General features: G+C 50.1%; 1 protein-coding gene across 1 annotated transcript in view; it reads left to right on the forward strand.

The window, feature by feature from the left end:
- LOC144944524 (cAMP-dependent protein kinase type I-alpha regulatory subunit) overlaps positions 1 to 21,910 on the forward strand; it is a 108,044-nt gene that overhangs the window by 67,600 nt on the left and 18,534 nt on the right. Inside the window, exon 9 of the mRNA XM_078872748.1 lies at positions 6,375 to 6,496. Coding sequence (XP_078728874.1) covers positions 6,375 to 6,496 — 122 coding nt within the window. The remainder of the gene's footprint in view (positions 1 to 6,374; positions 6,497 to 21,910) is intronic.

Genomic DNA, 21,910 nt, shown 5'->3' on the forward strand with positions numbered 1-21,910 from the left:
GGTGAAAAAATGTTTTATTTTTATTATTTTATTATAATAAAATAAAATAAAAGTTCTTTTTATTTTATTATTTCCCTTCTACGTGACTTTACCGAAAGAACCAAGAAGATAAATCCCTGCAGTCACGAAAGCTTTAAATCGAAACAGACGGGCGTCTGGGAATGGTGTGAGCAGCGAGGCCGTCTCGTGGTGTGTCCCTTTGGAGGGATGCTCTTGAGATGGTTGTGGAGGCGAAACTCGAAGAGGGTTTGGGTAGTCGTTGAGATGAGAGGAGGAAGTTTCAGTTACAGGAGAGCCACAGACGCGCAGAGAGACCTGCATAACCACACAGACCAGCAGACTCGCACAGACCTGCAGACCCACACAGACTTTCAGACTTACACAGAGACCCGCAGACTCACACAGACCTGCAGACTCATACAGACCCGCAGACTCACACAGACCCGCAGACTCACACAGACCTGCAGACTCACACAGACCTGCAGACTCACACAGACCCGCAGACTCACACAGACCCGCAGACTCACACAGACCTGCAGACTCACACAGACCTGCAGACTCATACAGACCTGCAGACTCGGACAGACCTGCAGACTCACACAGAGACCCGCAGACTCACACAGACCTGCAGACTCACACAGACCTGCAGACTCACACAGAGACCCACAGACTCAGACCCGCAGACTCGCACAGACCTGCAGACTCACACAGACCTGCAGACTCACACAGACCTGCAGACTCACACAGACCCGCAGACTCACACAGACCCGCAGACTCACACAGACCCGCAGACTCACACAGACCTGCAGACTCACACAGACCCGCAGACTCACACAGACCTGCAGACTCACACAGACCCGCAGACTCACACAGACCTGCAGACTCACACAGACCTGCAGACTCACACAGACCTGCAGACTCACACAGACCTGCAGACTCACACAGACCTGCAGACTCACACAGACCTGCAGACTCACACAGACCCGCAGACTCACACAGACCTGCAGACTCACACAGACCCACAGACTCGCACAGACCTGCAGACTCACACAGACCTGCAGACTCACACAGACCCGCAGACTCACACAGACCTGCAGACTCACACAGACCCACAGACTCGCACAGACCTGCAGACTCACACAGACCTGCAGACTCACACAGACCTGCAGACTCACACAGACCTGCAGACTCGCACAGACCTACAGACTCACGTAGTGGGGGGGGGCAATTATGCCCCATTCTTCCACACTTGTCCCAAGACGCCTCTTGAAAGAGACGGTAGTTAACCCACCGCACGCGGCTGCCGATCGACCTAACCGTGGTGTCGCCCATTCAAACCGCTGGGTGGACGACCTTTGGCTGCGCGAGTTTTGAGAGCTTAGCACCGTCACCTCGGCTGCCGAGCCGGGAGATCAAATTCAACCTTCACCCTTTTTGGATTTAAAGTCCACGCGTGCTAACCATTAAACCGCACTTAGGATTCTGGTCAGCATTGGTTTCCGGTCATCCTATGCAAATGTTGTGTGGGTTGTTCACTTGCGAAACTGCAAAAAAAAGAACGGCACCCTGGGCCTTCGAAATCACTTTATAACTGTTGATGTTATTAGTGCGAAATTGCACAGGTGAAGAAGGCCGTGGTTTTTCCCACCCCAGTATAAATTCTTTAGCCAAGGTCACAGCTAAATAAACAGCGGTCTGTTTTTTTTCGTGCGTTCTGCAGGGGGGGGCGGGGGGGGGGGGGGGCGGGGGGGGCGGGGGGCGGGGGTCACGTGAATTTTTTGGTGGCGCATTCCTCTGCGAGTTGTCCCGTCTTGCCTACAAGTGTCTATGTGTGTGTTCATCGGAATGCTCTTTTGCTTATCATTCTTCCTGACACTTCGATTTGCCCTCTTTATCGAGGCCCTATTTACCTGTCTTTGTTTTCAGCTTCTCTATACGCTTGTTTCATCTCTGTTCGCTGAATAATAATAACAAATTTCATTCCGTATAGCGTCGTGCTAATTGCATTTCACGGTGCTGTACAATTCATATATAAGGGGATACATACTACTTTTCGGAAATTATTAAGGAAATGAAAACCCTCCGAAAATAAAACAATAGTGAACTATCAAGAAATGACACGAAAGCAAAAAGGTGTATATATACATGAATATTTTTTGCGTTGTCACAACAGCAATGAGTCCACTCATTTGCATCCCAGAGAATAATCCCAATTTCTCACGCAAGCCAGGGATCCTTCACAGGAGGGGTGATGATCTTCTTTCATTCGTTTGGCAATCATTCATTAATTCCTTCGTCGATGTACTCGCGTGGAGGTCGAAGAGACTGCAAACTGGCCGGAACGCTCGCTCTCTCTCGCTCCCTCTCCCACGAACTTTGAAGTTGCAATTAAGTTGTAACGTGCCAAGAAAGTGGTGTCGATGCGATCGGGGAGAGGAGGGGAGGTCGCAGTGGGGGTGGGACAGGTGTACGGGGATGAGAGAGGGGGGAGGGTGGTTCACCGTCGCAGGCATCCAAGTGAGGTCAGAGGTCAGGTGGGAAAAGTTAAAAGCCAGACAGTGGCGATCATGAGGCCATGAGGGGCAGATGTAGAATGCAAAGTGGCAGGTTTACACAAACTGAAGAACCTAGCACAAGGAAGGAAGTGAGGGCTATGCGCGGCACTTTTTAACACCATTGGTTGTGACGATCTCTGGAAATTATTCCATCACTTGGTTTTTCCTTCCGTCTACTAAATGTTAAATCAAGAAGTCAAAGGCAGAGTGATTTCCTGCTTAAATGAGCATTCAGGCGGCGCTCATCTTCTGCGCACGGCCTTGAGCCAGTGGTGGAAATTCCACGTTCCTATGGCGGGGGCGAGTACTTCCATAGGGCAGCCATAGGACAGACCCTGGAGGGGACGATGTGCCGAGTCAAACCCCCGACGAGGATGCGAACTCGCAAACCTTCCTCCTGCGAGCCGCTTGCTCTACGGCTGAGTCACTTGGCCAGCCACTGCAACGCGTAGCAGGTGCAATAAATGTTTTCTCCTCTGCTGTCGAATCACGGGCACCTCATCAATGCTCATTGGAGCAAGAAATCGCCTCTGACTTTTTAATTTCGACGAAACGTTTTGCTTCATTTCCCTTCCCCCCCCCCCTCTCTCGCGCATCCGTCTCCATCCACACTTCAAAAATGATTCGTGCCTGAGTGTTTGACCGGGGGGGGGGGGGGGGGCTGCTGCTGTTGTTGCTGTTGCTGCTGCTATTGCTGCTGCTGTTGTTACTGCTACTGCTAGTATTACTGTTGCTGCTGCTGTTTCTGCTGTTCTGCTGTTGCTGCTGCTATTGTTACTGCTGCTGTTGCTGCTGTTGCTACTGTTGCTGCTACTATTGCTGCTACTGCTGCTGTTGCTGCTGCTACTATTACTGTTGCTGTTTCTGCTGTTACTGCTGTTCTGCTGCTATTGTTACTGCTGCTGTTTCTGCTGCTGCTACTGCTGCTGTTGCTGCTGCTACTATTACTGTTGCTGTTTCTGCTGTTAATGCTGTTCTGCTGCTACTGTTACTGCTGCTGTTGCTGCTGCTGCCGCCGCTGCTGCTGCCGTTACAGCAAGGCCCTCATGGCAGCTGTGGGGCTTAGCGGAGAGCGCTTAATTACGTGCGGGGGGAGGGGGGGATTGCAATGCACGTCCCTCGTACGGCCGCCGTAATCTCCGCCTCTCCACGTCCTCCGCCGCCCCCGCCAAAGCTGCACGGTCGTGTCAAAACAAAGCGCTCTCGACGCACTGCACCGATTCTGTGGAAGGGAACGCGGGAGGTTTTTTTTTCGTTCATTCATTCAATACGCTCCCTATTATTGAGAGAGTGTTTGCAATTAGCGACTCAAAGCAGAGCGGCGCCCTCCGCGGTCCGCTTCTCTGTTGGGTCGGGTTGCTTCTTTGCCCCCTTTCGCTTGGCCGTGTGTGTGTGTGTTTCTTTTTTCATTTCGCAGGGAGAGGGGGCGAAACAGAACGGCCGCTAGCTAAACTACAAAAACACAACAGCCCCCTCCGCGTTTCTTTCCTCGTCTTTCACGTCGCGTGAGATTTTCAACAACGGATTTTTTTGTTTGACGCGGAATCTCGCAAGAGTCTTAGCGGATTTCATTTTTTTTATCACTGTGATTATTATCGTCGTGCAACTTGTGCATATTTTTGGAAATGTACGAACAATGGGGCGGGAGTTTAAAAGTTGCATTGTACGCGCGCGTTATTGATGTTGTGCACGTGCTGTTGCGCCCGGGAAGGCGACGATGTGGCGAGGGCGACGCTCCAGCACCGTCTGTCAATGCCGCGTTTCTGGCATTGTGCTGTCTGTTTTTCTTTCTGATTGTCGAGTTTTACAGTGGGGCTCTCTGTCTCTCTCTCTCTGTTGCCACATCCTCCTCTCTCAAAAGAAGTCGGCGAGCGTGATATTCCTTTCATTCAGCTCTGTCTGTGTATGTGTTTATGTATGTGGGGAGCGGTAGTGTAGCGGTTAGCGTGCTGCGCTGTGAACCCGGCGACCTGAGTTTTGGGGAAATACAACAAACTAAATGCGCAAAGAAATGAGGTGTCAATATTGATTTAAAACTCATTGATATATATTTCTAGATTTGAAGCTTTCGTGACTGCAAGGATTCATACTCTTAGGTTTTTTTTTTCGGTAAAGTCACGTAGGTAAAAAATAAAAAAATCATTAATAAAAATTATAGAAATAAAATAAAAAATCACGACGTTTCGGAGGCAACACAAGTCTCTGTCATCAGGTGGGACCGTCACAGCTAAAATTGACTGTATCAAGTGCTAAATTTTACTGTAGCAAGTGATACAGTAAATTTGAGCTGTGACGGTCCCACCTGATGACGGAGACTTGTGTTCCCTCCGAAACGTCGTGATTTATTATTTTATTTCTATTATTATTTCTATTATTTTTATTATTTATTTTCATTGATATATAGTCAAGAAATTTACATTAGATAGCCCCCCCCCCCCCCCCAGTTGCATCCAAACGTTTCACATTGCCTACGTGACTCTTTCCCCCGCCGGCCTCTTAAGCAACCTGCAATATTCCCGGCCCGGCGCCGTGGTCGGAGCACGCAAATCCACGGAGCGAAAAAGTTTGAATTCCAGAGAAGAATCGCCGCTCCCCGCGGGTCCGCCCGCCGCTGGCCTCCGCCGCGGGAACGTGGCGCTCTCACCGCCGGGGTCATTGTCCACCTAGATTTGAAGCTTTCGTGACTGCAAGGATTCATATTCGAAGGTTTTCGGTAAAGTCACGTAGGTAAAAAATTACAATATTTTTATTTTACTTTTATTAATTTTATTTTTTTTACCTACGTGATTTTAACGAAAACCTTAGAATATCATTTTCCACCGTTGATAGGAGTGCCGGGGGACGCACTTTGCGCGCGTTTCATCAGAGACGCTTTGACTTCAGTCACAAAGATTGCTGACGGCCGCGGCCCTTTTGATACGACGTTTTTACGGTTCTCTTGAAGTCAAAGCCAGATGCTGGCGATGAACTGTGAGATTGGACCTCGGAGGTCGGTCCGCATTTGAGCAACGGCTGGAGGGGGCATCTAGCAGAGAGAAAGAAGCGATGGCGAGGTGTGTGTGTGTGGCGGCATCGGTGGCGTTGGGCGTGATGACCTCTTGACCTTTGCTGTCCCTAGCGTTGGTGCTGGCCAACTAGGGGGGGGGGGGACCCTGACTGAGATGACGTAAGAGATGTTTCCAGCAAAGACGGAATAATAAGAGAAAGAGATGCACACCTGAAATATATTAAATTTGTATTAACTACACGTTAATTAACTTGTTTTGCACTTCTATTTTTCATGATTTTGGGTCCCCTTGAGCTATTCCTTGTATCGGTTGCTGTTAGCGAGTAGCACCTATGAAGGCCGGCACGGTGTACAAGGGGGTGGGTGGCCAGCTCGACGCCCGGCCGCTTTTGACTCCGCAGTGGCGATGTTTACACACCGCACCAGGTACTCATTTGAGGCTGAGTCGACCGAGGAGAGGTCCAGGACCAGTTTAGATAATTGTCACTGGTGTTTGCTATGAGCCGGTATTGAACTCGGATCGCCGGGTTCGTAGTGCAGCGTGCCAACCGCTACACGACCGCTCCCCATACATACAAATACAAGAGACAAAGATCCCCCGTATAGCCTTTAACAGACTGTTGAGACAAGTGCTGTTAGCGAGCACCTTTGAAGGCCGGCACGGCACACGAGGGGGTTGGGTGGCCAGCACCACGCCCGACATACACCCAAACACAAACACATACACACACACACGCACGTCCATGTGTCTGTGCTTAGCGTGGGAACGGACATTCATATATATATATTTTTTTTATGTCGCCCTCCAACAGAGTCTTTGGACAAATGGGAGCGTCTGACTGTGGCCGATTCCCTGGAGCCTGTGCAGTTTGAGGACGGCCAAAAGATCGTGGTGCAAGGAGAGCCGGGAGATGACTTCTTCATCATCACCGAGGTGAGGCGACAGTGGCGTGCGTCGGCGGCTTTGAGATTTGAAGATGGCTCAAAGTTTTGCGATCGGCCGTAGGAAAAGTTTGCTGTCCTTCAGCCCGCACCTCCGATTATCGCGGTGCCAGAGGAGTTCAACCGGCGGACATACACGCCGCACTTGCGATGCTCTGGCCGCGCGTGATATCGGAGTGGCTCACATTTGCGTTGGTTCCAAATCTATTTTTACGGGAAGTGTGTTTTCTCACGTGGATGGAGTACCGTTTATTTTCCGAATTTCACGATTGCGCCTAAAAAAAAAATGTTCACGTTAATGCATGCAAAGCCATAACTTGCAAGCACGGCACATTTTTTTACCAGATATGGTCTACATGCCGCAGTGTTGACACAGCCAAAAATGGACACGTCAAATGAAAGCAAATATATGAAATTAACTTGCAGCGGGCCCCTGCAGCCACAACTCCCAGGGCCCAGGCTGTTCAATATGAAAAGAAAGCAGAGTCGCAGTTTTGCTTTCAGGAACATTGTCAAAGTCCAAAGCGATTTCCTGCTCGATGAGCATTGAGTTAGCGGTGGAGACTCCCCATTCTTATGGTGGGGGTGAGCTTATCCATAGGACAATCGCCGTTGAATTCCCCACAAAGTAATGCTATTTTATCGACCCCGGAGAGAGATCATCGGCTGAGTCAACCCTCGCCCCCCCCCCCCCCCCAAAACTAGTATTTGAATTCGCAAACTTCCGTCAAAATAAACTCCATTAAATTCCTCCGTGGTCTCACAATTCCATCGTCAACTCTGACAACCTCCTCACACTCTGATCTGCGTACTTTCATGAAACTTTTACGGGACTGCGTTGGCAGTTTCCGTGAAGGCCTTCCTGGGTCTCAAGAACCTTGTCCCGTGAACCATCCTGCATCCCAGGTTCTTTTTTGCGTAGATTAGTTACGTCATACGAGTGGGCTTGGGCGGGACACGTCGCTAGACGGGAGTTAACTGCTGAGTACAGGGGCTTCTCTTACTTACGAGCATTCGACTTGTGAACTTTCAGAGATACAAACAAACCTGTCCCTATGTCCAGTTGCCTGTTCGGACCGAGAGTCGTAAGTTCAACTGCCGCACAAATAGATGGCGGTGGTGGCATCTACATCTGCAGAACATGAAGAACATCTGCAGAACATGAAGAACCATCTCCAACCTATATAACCTCTGGCTGCAGTAGCTCTCTTGCTATATTTCTTCCTGTCTGAGCAGTCCGCCTGCTGTATTTTTTCACCTGAAGACGATTGCTTGCGTTGCGATCGAAACGTCGTGATTTTTTTGATTTTTTTCTATCTACGTGACTTTACCGAAAGACCCAAAGAGTATGAAGAACCAGTGACATCTGCATCTACAGGAGATTATACAACTATTGAAGTCATTCCCCATGTTTAGTGGGCACGCCGTACAACATGTTTGAAATCGACAGGAGTAAAGTTGGACTTACGAACAAATCGACTTGCAAACAGAAACCTCTGGAATCGATCTCATTCGTAAGTAGTGGAGTCCCCGTATCAACGGAGCGGCAGCCAACGAATGGAAGGTGTCCAAGGGTGGAGTGATGAAATAAGTTATAATGTGCAGGTGCTATAAGGTGGAGATTGTTACATCGCAGGATCGTGAGAGGTGGTGACGGCTTGGGGTGGTCGGCCTTCTTCACCCAGCAATGGCTTGGCCTTGGCCACCGATGGTATCGGTGTGTTAGGTTGTGGGAACACACCAGAGGCTTTCCTGATCCACGAGGTGGTAGGCGAAAGCGTTCAAAAAGCCGTCAGCAACCACCTGGGTGCACCACCGCCTACCGGCCACACACGCGGCCTCTGCGCAATCAACGACCATCTCCGTTGCAGTCAACCAAAACCCCCTTCGCCTTACAAACTGCGCGACGGTGGTTGGGGGGGGGTAGGGGAGGCGGCCGGTTGCAGGTGTGTGCCCACCACCTGATTACGCGGCTGGTGGTTGGCGCGGAGGTCAACAGGTGACGATGGGAGGGGGACGCTATCCCGCATGTCCTCAGGGCAAAGGTTTTCAAAGTTTTGTTTTTCGCCTAGATAAAGAGATACGCGTCGAGATAGGCCGTCAGATAAATAGATGGGTATCTTGATAGAGAGATAGATGTGACCTTTTCGCGTTATTGTTTGCGTTCGGCGATTGTGTCCGCGGGAAAGCGGTGCCTTGCGTCAGCTATATATATGTATTGTAAAATAACGACGGCGCGTTTTTTGTTTTTTTACGTCCGTGCCGTGTGACCTGCGGAGCCCCCGTGGCGAGACGAGCGACGCCGCCGAAACGATGTTTTCCACCGCTCGTTGTTGTCGTCGTCGTCATCCTAGCGGGCGGGCGGGTTTTTGTAAGCGTCGTTGATTCAATTCATCATCCCGCCGCGTTATAATGCGCTTCCGCACGGGCTGTCATCACGAGCTCCCTCCACCTCTTCCGATCTCCAGCCGCAGTCGCTGCCGTTGTTATTGTTAGATTCCCATTGTGCCAAGTCCCTGTCTGCTCTCTCTTCCCCGTCTGCTCCTAGGTCAGTTGTTCTCAAACTTTTTCTTTTGCTATGATGCCCCCCCTCCTTCCCCCCCACCACCCTCTCCCCCCCCCTAGTTGAAGACCACTGGTCCCTGTGGCTTGCGCCCCACCACCCCACCGCTGCCCCCCCCCCTTCCCCAAACTCCCTAAGCCCCACAAACACAACGAAGGCTACCCAGGCCACGATACAGAGAGATCACATGACCGTGCCTCAATTCGTCAACACGGTGTTAGTAAGGCACTTGTTTGACCTTGCGTCTCACTTGGTTTGGTGTTGGTACGGCAATTGTTTAATATTATGTATTGAGCGTGGCTTTTGTTAGTAAGGCATTTGCTGCACCTTGTGTATCTGTGCCTTTTGCCACCGCAGCGTGTGGCGTTCAAGTTCTCCGCGCACATTCCAAACTTCTGCACGGTATCCATGCCAGGGCAGCCTGTGCCCCTCCCTGAGAGGCTGAACCAGAGGTCGCAAACGGGTTTTGATTCCTTACCCGTACCCGGCTGCACCAGGGTCGCAAACGGCACCCGTACCCTACCCGATACACGGCTACCCGTACCCGGCCATGTATCGGGTAGGGTACGGGTATCGGGTACCCTTTGTTGCGACCTAAGGGATGAAGCCATATTGCAGGCGCGGGTGGGTTGATTGTAGGAACTTGAATTGTGAGAAGAGACAAGACGTTGGGAAATGAGTGACAAACGTTTACTCACCAGTGACTCACGGCCTACCCGTACCCGTACCCGGCCGCACCAGGGTAGCCGGGTATCGGGTAGGGTACGGGTATCGGGTACCCGGTTGCGACCTCTGGGCTGAACCCATGTGTTGGAACCTGCTGTCCTAGGTCTTCCTCTTTCCCCTATCCACCCGTGTGTCGGTGTCCGTTGTTTCCATGGGCAACCTCTTCGTGGTACTCATTGCCAAGTAGAAGCCCCGAGCCATTGCAAACTCGTCCTCACCCCGACCTCCTCATCGCCAGCTTTCATTGGCCGGTTGATTCGTAGAATTCATGGCGCAGGCCCGTGCGTCACGAGCGCCGTCGGTTAGCGGCCTTCGTGAGAGTCCACGATTTGTCTCAATGAGAACGTTCGCAAGTTGGTTTCGTCACTGCGCCCTCGCACACGCCGCCCGATCACCGTGGCCTCCCGTGGTGCGTCGACGCCATTTCATCATTTGGCGAACGAAAATGCGGACTTGCTCCGTCGTGTGACGCCACCGAGGGATTTTAAAAATATTTTTAGTAAAATATTTTTTACATTTTTTCATTAACCGCCGGGGCGGGGTGAACGTTGCGCGTGTTTGTTTTTCGCTCAATGGATGTCGTCCGCACGTAATGCACCAACACCTTCAATGGAGAATTGGGACAATTTCACGGGGCAGGAGGGGGGTGGGAGGGGAGGGGGCGAAGGTGAGGAGGAGGGTTTGGAGGCTTGGATTAAAGAGCTTGAACGTTGCGTCCGCAGTTGCCAGAGTACAAGGTCTCAGCTCTATTATTATTATTCAAAAGAGGTTTTGTGACATCAGCAGTTTCCAGGTCCAATCTGTAAGCACGGAAACGTGCATTTGACACCCGACGCGGACCTGCGCAGCAGACGTTTGCTTTTGCGAAATACGAACACGCCTGGTGTGTACACAGAAGTTACAAAATGTGTGCGCTGATCAAAGTTCCTTATTTTGAAACAGATAAATAAATAACTGCGCTGTGCGAAGAATCCACTTCCTGGTGACAGCGAAGGAAGAAATTATCGCGGTGCGTACGTCACGGTCGGTCGATCGCCGCGACGGAGAGATGTTAACTACCTCGCCTAGTATACAGGAGGTTGTGGGTTCGACCCTGATGCCTGTTGTTTATTTCGAGTTTGCATGTTTCTCTCTGTGGTCGCGTGGATTTCTCTCTGGGCCCTTCAAACTTTCCCTCCAGATTCCACATTTAGAATCGACATGCGTTTATAATATTCGACTGCTGTACATTTCCACGTGATAAGCCACTTCGTTGGGCTGTCATTTGTGGCCTGGTTGCCTCTGTAAAATAGCCGTATAGCTCAGTGGTCCTTAACTGCTAAGATAACTTTTCTTTTAGTTTGGGTTGCGTGTGGTGGGGTAAAGTGTGGGTACTTCTCACTCCTTTCGAGACGTCCGGCCGATGTAGAAGAGGGGCTCTCGGGTCGAGAAAGGATCGTTCCGCCAGCAGCGGTGCAAGCAAGGAATTGCAGGGCTCGCCCCTTTACCTTCATTACAGCGGCACGTTTTCTACCCAGGGGAGCGGCGCAATTCTACACCAAGGGAAGCGAGAATCGGTGCAAAGCAGTGGCGCCGGTTCGATCATGCTCGGTTCGATGATCAGCGGCTTATCTCGACAAAGCGGCACGTTTGAGCACAGCCAAACCTAGCCGGTGGCCTGAGAAACCTGAGGAGAAACGCGACGCACCTCGTGGCCTGTGAAACGAGCAAACGACAAGGCCGTTGTTCGGTTTAAAAAAAAATATTAAAAACATTTATTTGGGAATCGCGAAAGCCATCCCGATTTGTTCGACAAGGCAAAACCGCGTTCGCCCTGGCGGAATTCCGTGACCTGGAACAGAGCCTGGGGTCGTCCTCCTGCGTGGGCATCGCTGTGGTTGCAGTTAGGCGCAATTGTTTTTGCACCCAAATGCCCTCTGAGGTGCAGGGATAATAAACAAAACACCATAGCTGCACCATAAGTTATATGGCGTGCTGTGAATAGCCCTCACCTCCCCCACCCCCGCCAGTTAAGCAGCAGCCTCTGGCCAACCTAGGCCATTCCTGGGCTCCCATTAAGTGGCTATGGAGAGATCTGTGGCTCATTATTAACATTCCCCAAGACGAGGGCTATTGAGCGGCAGTTGTATTTTATATCTGATTTGCCTAGTGTCGGCATTTTAAACAAAACACATTATTAGGAGGAGGCCAGGTGCCTCGGGGTGCAAGTTCTGTGTCGGGGGTGCACTGAGCCGGTACCAATAAGAGCCTGGGTTTGAGTCTGGGGTTCAGCCAGATCCTCAGACGGTACAGAGTTGACAGTCGCAGCCCTTTTGTCCAAACGCCTCGCAGCAAAAACCCATGCTGTTTGAGTTGTTTTTTCTCTATTATCATCATCATCAATCCACTGCTCAATGAAGGTCTCTCTCGCGGGCTGGTGGAGGTGAGTGGTGAGCCTCAGAACCGGTTTCGATATCAATCGCCACTGTTGTGAGCCGGAGCCGGCAATCAAACTCGGTTTTGTCATTTAACGTCGCCGATTCCAGGTCTCGGTATAACAATAATAGATTGGTTGCCAGGCGCGAGGATCAGTTGTGTGCAGTGCATGCAACAAACTGTGCACCACCACCCTATTGTGGATCATAAACAAACGACTGGCTTCTCAAGTAGTTCTTTGACAGCATCTTCCGGGACCATTCTGTCCTGCAAGGTGATGTTATACTACCCGCTGCAGGAGTTCCCAACGTGTCGTGTATCTGGTTCGACCCACGATACCGATAGCACAATTGTAACGGGGAAGATGTCTTTCCGGACCCTTCCGTTTTCGTCCAGTAGAAACCTTTTTGTTGAACGGAATTGAAAAAGTCAAGAGTGATTTTCTGCTCAAAAGAGCATTGGACGGCGCTCATTTCCTGCTTACAGTGGAAATTCCACATTCATCTGGTGGAGATGAGTCTTTCCATAGGCAAAACCACTCTTCCCAGCAAAATTCTGCCCGTTTTATCGACCCCGGAGGAATGATGGGCTGGGTCATCCCCCAACCAGGATTTGAACCCTCGACCTCTAGATCGCGGGCCGCTCGCTCTAACGATGAGCCACCTGGCCAGGTCTGGTAGCAAAGTTTTAGCTGTAGTCAGGGTTACTGATATTGGCCGGGTTTACTGATAGTTTCTGGAAAAAGGTGAAAGAGAGGTTGAGAGATGGTGATAAAGTTGTATGAATTTTATTGACCCCCCCCCATTGGGATGATGCGCTGCTCTAGAAGAGGACAGCTTTCGTCACCAGCATTACTTACATTGCTGCACTCGGTATATTTGCCAACAGCATTGAGAGTATATAACAGACGACGTTTCAGGGAATGACCCTTCTTCACAGCACGTGTGCCATAAGTCAACTGTTACTGGGTGTTGACGAGTGTGAGTTTTGTTGTCTTGCGCTTGTGCACCACTCCCAACGCAGCAGCATCACCCAGTCACGTGTTTTAAACTCGGTAGGCTGACCACATGGCCGCGTGGGTCCGCCGACTACTTGCAAAGCATATATGCAAAGGAGGAAAGAGATTTGCAACAAGAAAAAAAAAGTTAAAATATTTGTTTAAAAGTAGGCAAACAGCCGGAACAAATGCCACAATAATCTTGACCCGCAGTAAATGGTTCTCGCTTGAGTGGTTTCGTAAAGCCATTCATCACACGACTGGCTTCAAACGCAAATATAATCAGTGCCCTCGCGACGACGACGTGACGCTCCACTTGTTCAAACCCACGGAAGAATCGAGGCAGCTTAGATACCCTTTCATTTGAAAACAGATAAGAGAAGCGACAACATTAAACACTACGTCGGGCGATTCCGGCCCCAGAGTTCAATTCACGAATCGATTCCTCGTTGGTTTTTTTGGGCCCCTTCTTGGCCCACGTATTATTTATTACGACATCGGTATATATATAAAAATAACTGTTTGACGCCTGTATATTTGGAGTTTGCATGTTCTCCCCGTGGTCACGTGGATTTTTTTCTCCGGGTCCTCCGGTTTCACCCCCCCCCCCTCCACATTTAGAGAGACATGCCTTGAGATTATTTAGAGGAATGTGGTGGTCTTAATGTCCAAATGATGGGCCACTTTGTTGGGCTATCATTTGTGGCCAGGTCGCTTCTGAAAAACAGGTTAATACCACTGGGCCTTGCCTGGTAGAATGAAGATGGTTTAGTTTTATCTGTATGAGTTTGGATTATATTTCTTACTTTTCTTGTCTTTTGCACTACTGTCGTGTTTATGTACAGTTTGTTGTTGTAACATTCTTACCCGCCCCTACTGAACGAGCTCTGTAGCTCATCGGATTCCTCCTCCAGTATCATTAAACATTCTGATTGTGAGCCAACAATTCTGTTGGTTTCGCCACGCGTGTAAGAATCCCACGGCGGCGTGGTGACGCCCGGCTGTGTATGCGTGCGGGGGTTAATGCGCTGCTGTGGGTATTAACGCGGTGCAATCAAATCACAGACCTCGGGAGCAGCTGGTCCTCGTGAACGCTGCCTGACGTATTACAGCGTAAGCCGGATATAAGCACACCCTTATATAAGCACGTTCGGAACAGTGAGTGGGCTTCGGCAGGCTACGCGTGACTGCTAGAGGGGGTGGCGGACGCTGTCGAAGAATAATGGGGCGCAGTGCGGAGCCGAGGAATCGGGGACCTCCGCCGCGGAGACGGAGCGACGGAATTCACCTCGCGCTAGATCGTGAGAGGGTGGTAGCTGGCGGGAGCGTTGGCGAGGCTTTCGTCTAGCAGCGGATTAACCGTGGCTGATCATGATAGCACAGTTCTCACGTAAGCAGCACATCCTCAAATGACACTGGTGGGGTTGAAGGCAAAGGGCAACTTCTGACACGCGCGCACACGCACACACGCCTGCCCTTGGTACCGAGAGGGGTGCGTACAAGGCGTCTTCTATCGTCCTCGTTCGGAGAGAACGCGCACAGATGTTTGCGGTTCGAATCTCGCTAGAAACCCTGGTTAATGCCCTGGGTGATTTAACCAATAAATCCGCGCCCTTTTCCTTCACGGTGGACGTCAAGGGCAGGGCCACGCGTGCCGGTGGGGGTGGTGGGGGGTCGGGACGTCCTGGGTCCCAATTTGGAAACTTTGATCATTTGCCCGCAAAGGATTTAACATGGGGGAAAAAAACGACGCAAAGCAACGTCGCTTCCCACTGAGAAAATCCCGCGGGTGAAGCGCCAGTCTCTCGTACTTCGCGCGACGGCCGCGGTCTACTCGTAATTGAATTTCCCCGGGCAGGAAAAGGTTGCGCTGCCGGCATCACGACGGCCCTTGGTTAATGAGCAACAACGCCTTATGACCCCTGGGTTGGCGGGTTTGGCAGAGGGGGGGGTGGTGGTGGTGGTGCTCGAGGTTTGTGCGCTATGCTGTGCCGTGCATGTGACTGCGTTTATGTTTTTTGGCACGCGGCTATAAATAACATGAAAGCGCACGGCACTTAAAAAAAAAATATCCCCTCGTGATTTAACGCGTGTCTTTAAAGATTCCCCGTCGCACACCTCAGCCGGTCACAGCCGTGCATCTTTTTTGAATTTGGTATATATGAAAGAAAAAAAGTGCGAGTTCTCCCCCGCGGGTGCTTTGCTAGGAGGGGTGGGGGGGTGTTGGTGGGGGGGGGGGAGCCGAGCGAATAACTTGGTGATCGGTCTTAAAACTTTGAGCGACAAATTTCAAAGCGTTTGTAAGAGTGTTCCGGGAGCGGGCTCGTGCCAAATAGGGCAGGTCGCCCCAACTTTTTCTTATTTCGCAAGACCGGCGCTGCCAGGTGTGAGGGATTGCCCATGGTGAATTTCGAACTCGAGTTGAAATAAACATGAACTTGCTTCACTTGACGCGAGCAGGGGTTTTGTTTTGCCGCACCAGCCAACGTCGCGATAGCGCGGTCGATTTTTGACACGTAGCCGAACACGAATCCCACAGCACCCTGTGTGGGCCATCTGCAAAAGACGTCCTTCAATAACACACTGCGTGATCCATTTATAGATACCTCATTCAAATAACGGGGAGATGCTGTATGGGAAAACTACCATTTTTATTACCAAGCCTATGTGCCTTTCCCACTAATCCCAATAGACTCCTCCCGTGTAAGATTACGGGAGCCATCGCTTTAGCAACACGGCGTTCAGTTCTCCCCGTTGAGAAGAGAGTAAAGAGGAAGGGGTCGTGAAAACTCGGTGGGGTGTCTATAAATGGATCACGCTGAATATTTCACCGGTATGGTAGGGTCCTCCTCCCCCACCCCTCCCTCCCTCCCTCCCCCTCCTTCTTTTCTCTCACGAAACGAAACGTTCGCCTCTGTGCGAGCCCTCATTGGGACCCTTGATGAGAATAATTATCCACACCGGAGGAAGCCGACGAGCGATGGAGGATCTTTTTTTTTTTTCCCCGTACACCATAACCCGGAATAAATTGCGGCATCCTTGAGCGTTACGATGTGTCACGGCGGGGCAAATACCACTCGCTGCCATGTGTTGCAGCAATCGCAAATGTACCTCCTACGCATGCTCAGCTGTGTAGTCACAGGCCAAGGTAGTGGAGTGAGGCAGCCCCCCCCCCGCCTCCCCCCCCCCTAAAAGCCCTTTCAGTTTCAGCCAACGCATATTTTTACAAAACTTTGGAAGAAACATGTGGATTCAGGTTTTGGCTTTGTATTGTATGACCGAATCAGTTTAACACCAATATTATCCGTAATAGAGGTTTTTTGGGGTTAGATCGCGTAAATGTATAAATGTGTCGTTAAACCCGCCACCGCCCGACAAGGCCGAATCAGTAAGGTTTGTCGCGTAAACAAATTCTTTCCTCGTTCAACACAACCGGTTGTGTGTTGGAGAATGAACCCACGACGACATTTACAAATTCGAGTAGCGTGAAGTTTCGCCGGTAATTACAACAACCAGCGGCATCAGGCGACAGCCAGAGATGTGGAATCAATCCTCCTGCTGTGTCGGTCTTAAATATCGGAGGGATAAATGTGATGTCGTCACCTGTGAGTCAATCGGGTGCGAATACCAGAGGGGGAAAGGGGGGGGCAGGGGTTAATCTGTGCATATCATTATTCATCGGGCAATGCATATTTCTCTATGCATATCACCCAACCGATGATTAATATCCATTGTAACTTGTATTGCTTGTTTGCTTTACTCGACTCAAAATAACAGTGCATTACATTTATATGGCGGCCTTTATACAAGGTACTCGCATCGCCGGCTAATCAGATGGCATGGAATTGATTTGGCGGGGGGGGGGTGGGGGTGGGGATAGATTCTTTATCTGCACCCATGTGTGCATTGGCATCATCGGCCGAGCGTCACGTGCCCGCCGTTCCATCTGGGGGGGGGGTGGAGTTGGGGGGGGGGGTTCCCTGGGTTCTAATGGTGGTCTATCTATATAACAGGTGGACTCATCTGTCTCGCTCAATCTCTGTATCTACATTTTAGTTTCTTCTGCAGAACTCCGCCTTGACTTCTGCACCAATTGCAATGAATTAGGAGTCGTTTTAAAGCCGGTAATGGTCATGCTAACGGGTGAAAATTAAAATAAATTTTAATACCTATATCCCGATAATTCATAAGATTCGGCCTTTGCATTGCTTTATCCGCTGCACCATTTGCAATGGCTTGGCACGAAATGCAAAGCACGTTTTAAAATCGTGGACCTCATAAGGGTGTGTCTGTTGAGCCTCGGACGAGTTTCTCAGTGCCTTGTAAACTCTCGTGAGTGGTGAGGGTCACGTGGGGTGGTGAGTATCGGCTCGGTGGTGAATGTCTTGGGGGTCTGGTGAGTGACATTGCGAGTGTCACGTCACCCCATGCCTACGGCGACGACGACAGGGCTGCCCACTCGTATTTGTATTATCGGGTAAACAAATGCAGTGTCTTCTCTGGTACTGTGCGTCGAGGCTTGTAGGCTGATGGACAGACAACCCATGGAGTGTCGTTTGTACTCGTGTCGTAAGAAATGTCAATGTGTTTCCCCGCTCAAACAAGCATGTGGGGTAGTGTTCACGTCGATTACTGCCACAGGCCAGCGATTAAAATTCCATATTCCAGTCACTCCATCAGCCATCCACTGCCGATTTCCCACACAGTGGCACTCACTTAATTGACACCAGAAGCATACAAATAACTTAGCAGGCCCATACGCCTCCTTCACATATCCGTCCCTCCACTCAATAAATCAAAGGATTTCTTTCCTGTTTACTCTACGTCTCTCACCAGCCCACACGGCCTTCTGGAGGGAGCTCATCCTTGCAGCAGCATTGGTCCAACACGAAGAAAAGCGCGGGACCGGTTTCAACATTCAGAGTCTCATCGCCAGAATGAGGCTTTATCTTCTTGGTTCTTTCGGTCAAGTCACGTAGAAGGGAAATAATAAAATAATAAAAATTCAACATAATAAAATAATTTTCACGACGTTTCGGCCACAACGCAAGCAGCCGTCCTCGGGTGAAGAACAGGTCTGTCGGAAAGACAGCGTGGGTCAACGTAGCTCGGCTGCACCCCAGCCCAGCGTCTTTCCGACAGACCAGCGTCTTTCCGACAGCCCTGTTCTTCACCTGTGGACGGCTGCTTGCGTTGTGGCTGAAACGTCGTGAGAATTGTATTTTATTATGTTTTATTTTTATTATTTTATTACTTTCCTTCTACGTGACTTTACCGAAAGAACCAAGAAGATGAATCCCTGCAGTCACGAAAGCTTTAAATCGAAATTTAATGAGGCTTTACTTTACTTGAACCAGCACTGGTGAACTGCCAGATGTTTATCGGCAAAGGCCCCGCCCCCCCCCGCCGCCGTTAGATACGGGGTGCAGCCGAGCTACGTTTACCCACCGTGCCCACAGTTCAAAACTTCTTCCCTCGCCCGAGGCGCGGCAACGGATGGACGGAGAGCGCAGGCCTGCCATTTGATCTCGCGGGAAGATGCACAGCTGCTCTTCATCCCCGCAAACGATGGGAAGAGCCCCCCGTAAGCGCTAACGTCGGGCAGAGCCGCCCTGCCCTAACGCTTTACAGGTGTTTATTATGGGCATAAGCCCGCCCACCCGCCCCCCGCAATATTATTAACTGAAGTTTAACCAGAACCACGCAGTAACCCCCGCGCGGTAACGAACCCATCGCCGCCGGGGCGTACGTTTCTCCCCGCTCTGCGCGCCGGGCAGGCGTGCGTCTTGCCGTAGCCGTGTCCGTGTTTTGCAGAGTGCGCTGGATAGAAGGCATCCCTCCCACTGCCCCCCCCGACTTGTGCAGTGTTCGGTTTCACCGGCGATCGTTGCGGTTAAGTGGTTAGCCTGTAATAGTAACCAACTATGGGTTGAATTTTGTATTATTATTTTCTCACCAGGTAAGGCCCACTGAGCTCATCTTTTTGGTTCTTTTGGTAAAGTCACGTAGAAGGGAAGTAATAAAATAATAAAATTAGAACATATTAAGATAATTCTCATGACGTTTCGGCCACAACACAAGCAGCCGTCCTCAGGTGAAGACCAGGTCTGTCGAGGCGACAGCGTCTGAATTTCAGACGCTGTCTCCCTGACAGACGCTGTCTCCCCGACAGACCTGTTCTTCACCTGAGGACGGCTGCTTGTGTTGTGGCCGAAACGTCGTGAGAATTATTTTATTATGTTTTATTTGTATTATTTTATTACTTCCCTTCTACGTGACTTTACCAAAAGAACCAAGAAGATGAATCCCTGCAGTCACGAAAGCTTTAAATCGAAATTTAGCCCACTGAGCTCGCAAGTGATAGCTCAGCGAAGTGGCTTATCACGTGGAAATGTACCGCAGCCACATACACTAAATGGGGGGGGGGGGGGGGGGGTTGTGGGACTTATACCATTCCTAAACATTGCTCTCGTGCGAACGGAACTCTCTCGCACGACGACGTTGCGTTGTTGCTCTTTGACTTTCCCCATTGGAATCTGGCCAATTCGATCAAAGGCTTGCTTAACGCTTGGGAAGACACAAATGAGAGTGTATTTGCACACCCGTTAACGCGTGTGGGCCCGGCCGCTAGCCGCCAGCTTCCGTACCGTTAATTAGATTACTTCAAGGACAAGCGCACTTTGGAACGCGTTACGTAATTTTCAGTTGTTTTTATATATCATTCTTATATATTTTCTATTTTAATGTTATTGTACTTGTGTTGTAGCCAGGTGGCTCGGAAGGAACTCATGCCATGCCGAGTCAGCACCTCTGAGTTGCCTGGGTTCGAATCCGGGTTCCAGCCACCGGCTGAGATGAAGCCGGGTTCTCAAACGTAACGAAGCTGATGGTCTCAGCACGGTCACCAATAATCGCACGAAATAAAATTGCGTGAAGTTTGTCGCTGTTCACTTTAGATTTAAAACCTCGCGCAAAGGAGGGCAGCGTTGCACGCACGGAAGCTCTCTCGCAAACCAAATCCAGACCACCAGCTCAAAAGAGCTGAACATGTGCCCGCCTTGGCGTTTTAGACCGCCAATTCTCTGGCCACAACCCATGGGTACAGTCCAGTCACGAGTGTACGCCGCTGCCACGATGCCTCTGGGAGCGCCGTTTGCATGATCCCAATGTCGTGAATGGTTTTTTTCGTCATCTACGGGACTTTTGAACGTTTCCACTTTGGCATAATTTAGTGGTGAGACAAAAAATTGCGTTGGTTTGCCACGCAATTTACTCCTCTCTCCAGGAGGCGCGAAAGGTGTGGTGGCCTCGCGTGTGGATAAAGGGCCTATTCAGAGCTCGTTCTGTGGGGGTCATATATAAACAGTTCTTAGCTGTTCACACGTAAGTCTCCAACGTTTTTAAGGCATTAGCCGTGCGAAGTACGATCTCCAACTATAAGGGCATTAAATTCCTCATTCCGTCTCTCTCCTCTGAAGTAGGGCCACCTCCTGTAAAACGTTGGCTTGCTGTTCGTGTCTCTATTAGAAGGCAGAGTGAATGACAAACTATACTATGAAACTATTTTTTATTTAACCAGGTAAGGCCCACTGAGCTGTACACAGCTCTTTTTAAGAAGTGACCTGGCCACAAATAATAGCTCAACGAAGTGGCTATCACGCGCTAATGTATCTCAGCCAAATTCTCTAAACGCGTGTTGATTCTAAATGTGGAGGGAAAAACCGGAGGACCCGGTGAAAATTCCACGCGACCACAGGGCGAATATGCAAACTCCAAATATACAGACGTCAGGGTCAGGTTAAAACCCACGACCTCCTGAATTCCAGGCAAGGGAGTTAACATCTCGCCACCGCGGCGCCCTTATAGAACATTTATTAAAGTCTCTGCCTAACATTGTCCAATACGGTCCTTTCCTTTTGCCGTACATCGTCAACCGGAACTATTCAAACGAATCGTCAAATCTGCGTGTGCCCAGTAAGTATTCTCTTGGGGAAAGGTGTGTTCACCGACGGCGAGAAGGCAAGGGCTCCCATCATGCTTTGCGTGCATGTCACGTGACCACCACGTAGCACGTGAGCCGTGGCTGATGCCGTGTCTGTGAGCAGCACACCTTGTTGTACGCGTGGCCAGATTAGCGCGGCCCTCGCCGAAGGCCGGGAAAGCTAAAGTCGAAGGCGCACGCAGCCAGGGAAATTATTTTATTATTTTACGGTGGATCAAAACGATGAGATCAAAGAGGCTAACTAGAGCAGGCTGGAGTGAGTGCTCGTGGATGAAGGCGTTCCAATTTGCAGAGAGGAGAAGAATGTTTTGCAGTCAGCTGAGCGACTGGTAGTAAGTCCATAGGAATGTTTTTTTCTCGTCTTTGAATTACGATGACATCATTCACAGCGGCTAGAGCTGGCAAAAAAAAGGTTTTTGTTTGTTTGAAGAAATTGGTGTGGGGAGTGATTGATTTGCGTTTGATTAATTCACCTGTAGTCGAATAGATGTGTTAATTTTGACATCGGTAAATTAATGAATATGCTTGATGACTTAATAAAAAATTTCCAAAATGTAAATACATAAAGGAATACCGTGCACTTTCGTCTGGTTAGGGACCAGAGCATGAACGAATGTCAAAAATGAACGAATGTCAAAGCAGTTGCTTTATTTAGCTTGCACATTTATTTTGGCCGGCGAAAAACGTACGTGCAAATAACTAC

The sequence above is a fragment of the Lampetra fluviatilis genome, chromosome 35, assembly GCF_964198595.1.
Source record: "Lampetra fluviatilis chromosome 35, kcLamFluv1.1, whole genome shotgun sequence".
NCBI lineage: Eukaryota > Metazoa > Chordata > Hyperoartia > Petromyzontiformes > Petromyzontidae > Lampetra > Lampetra fluviatilis.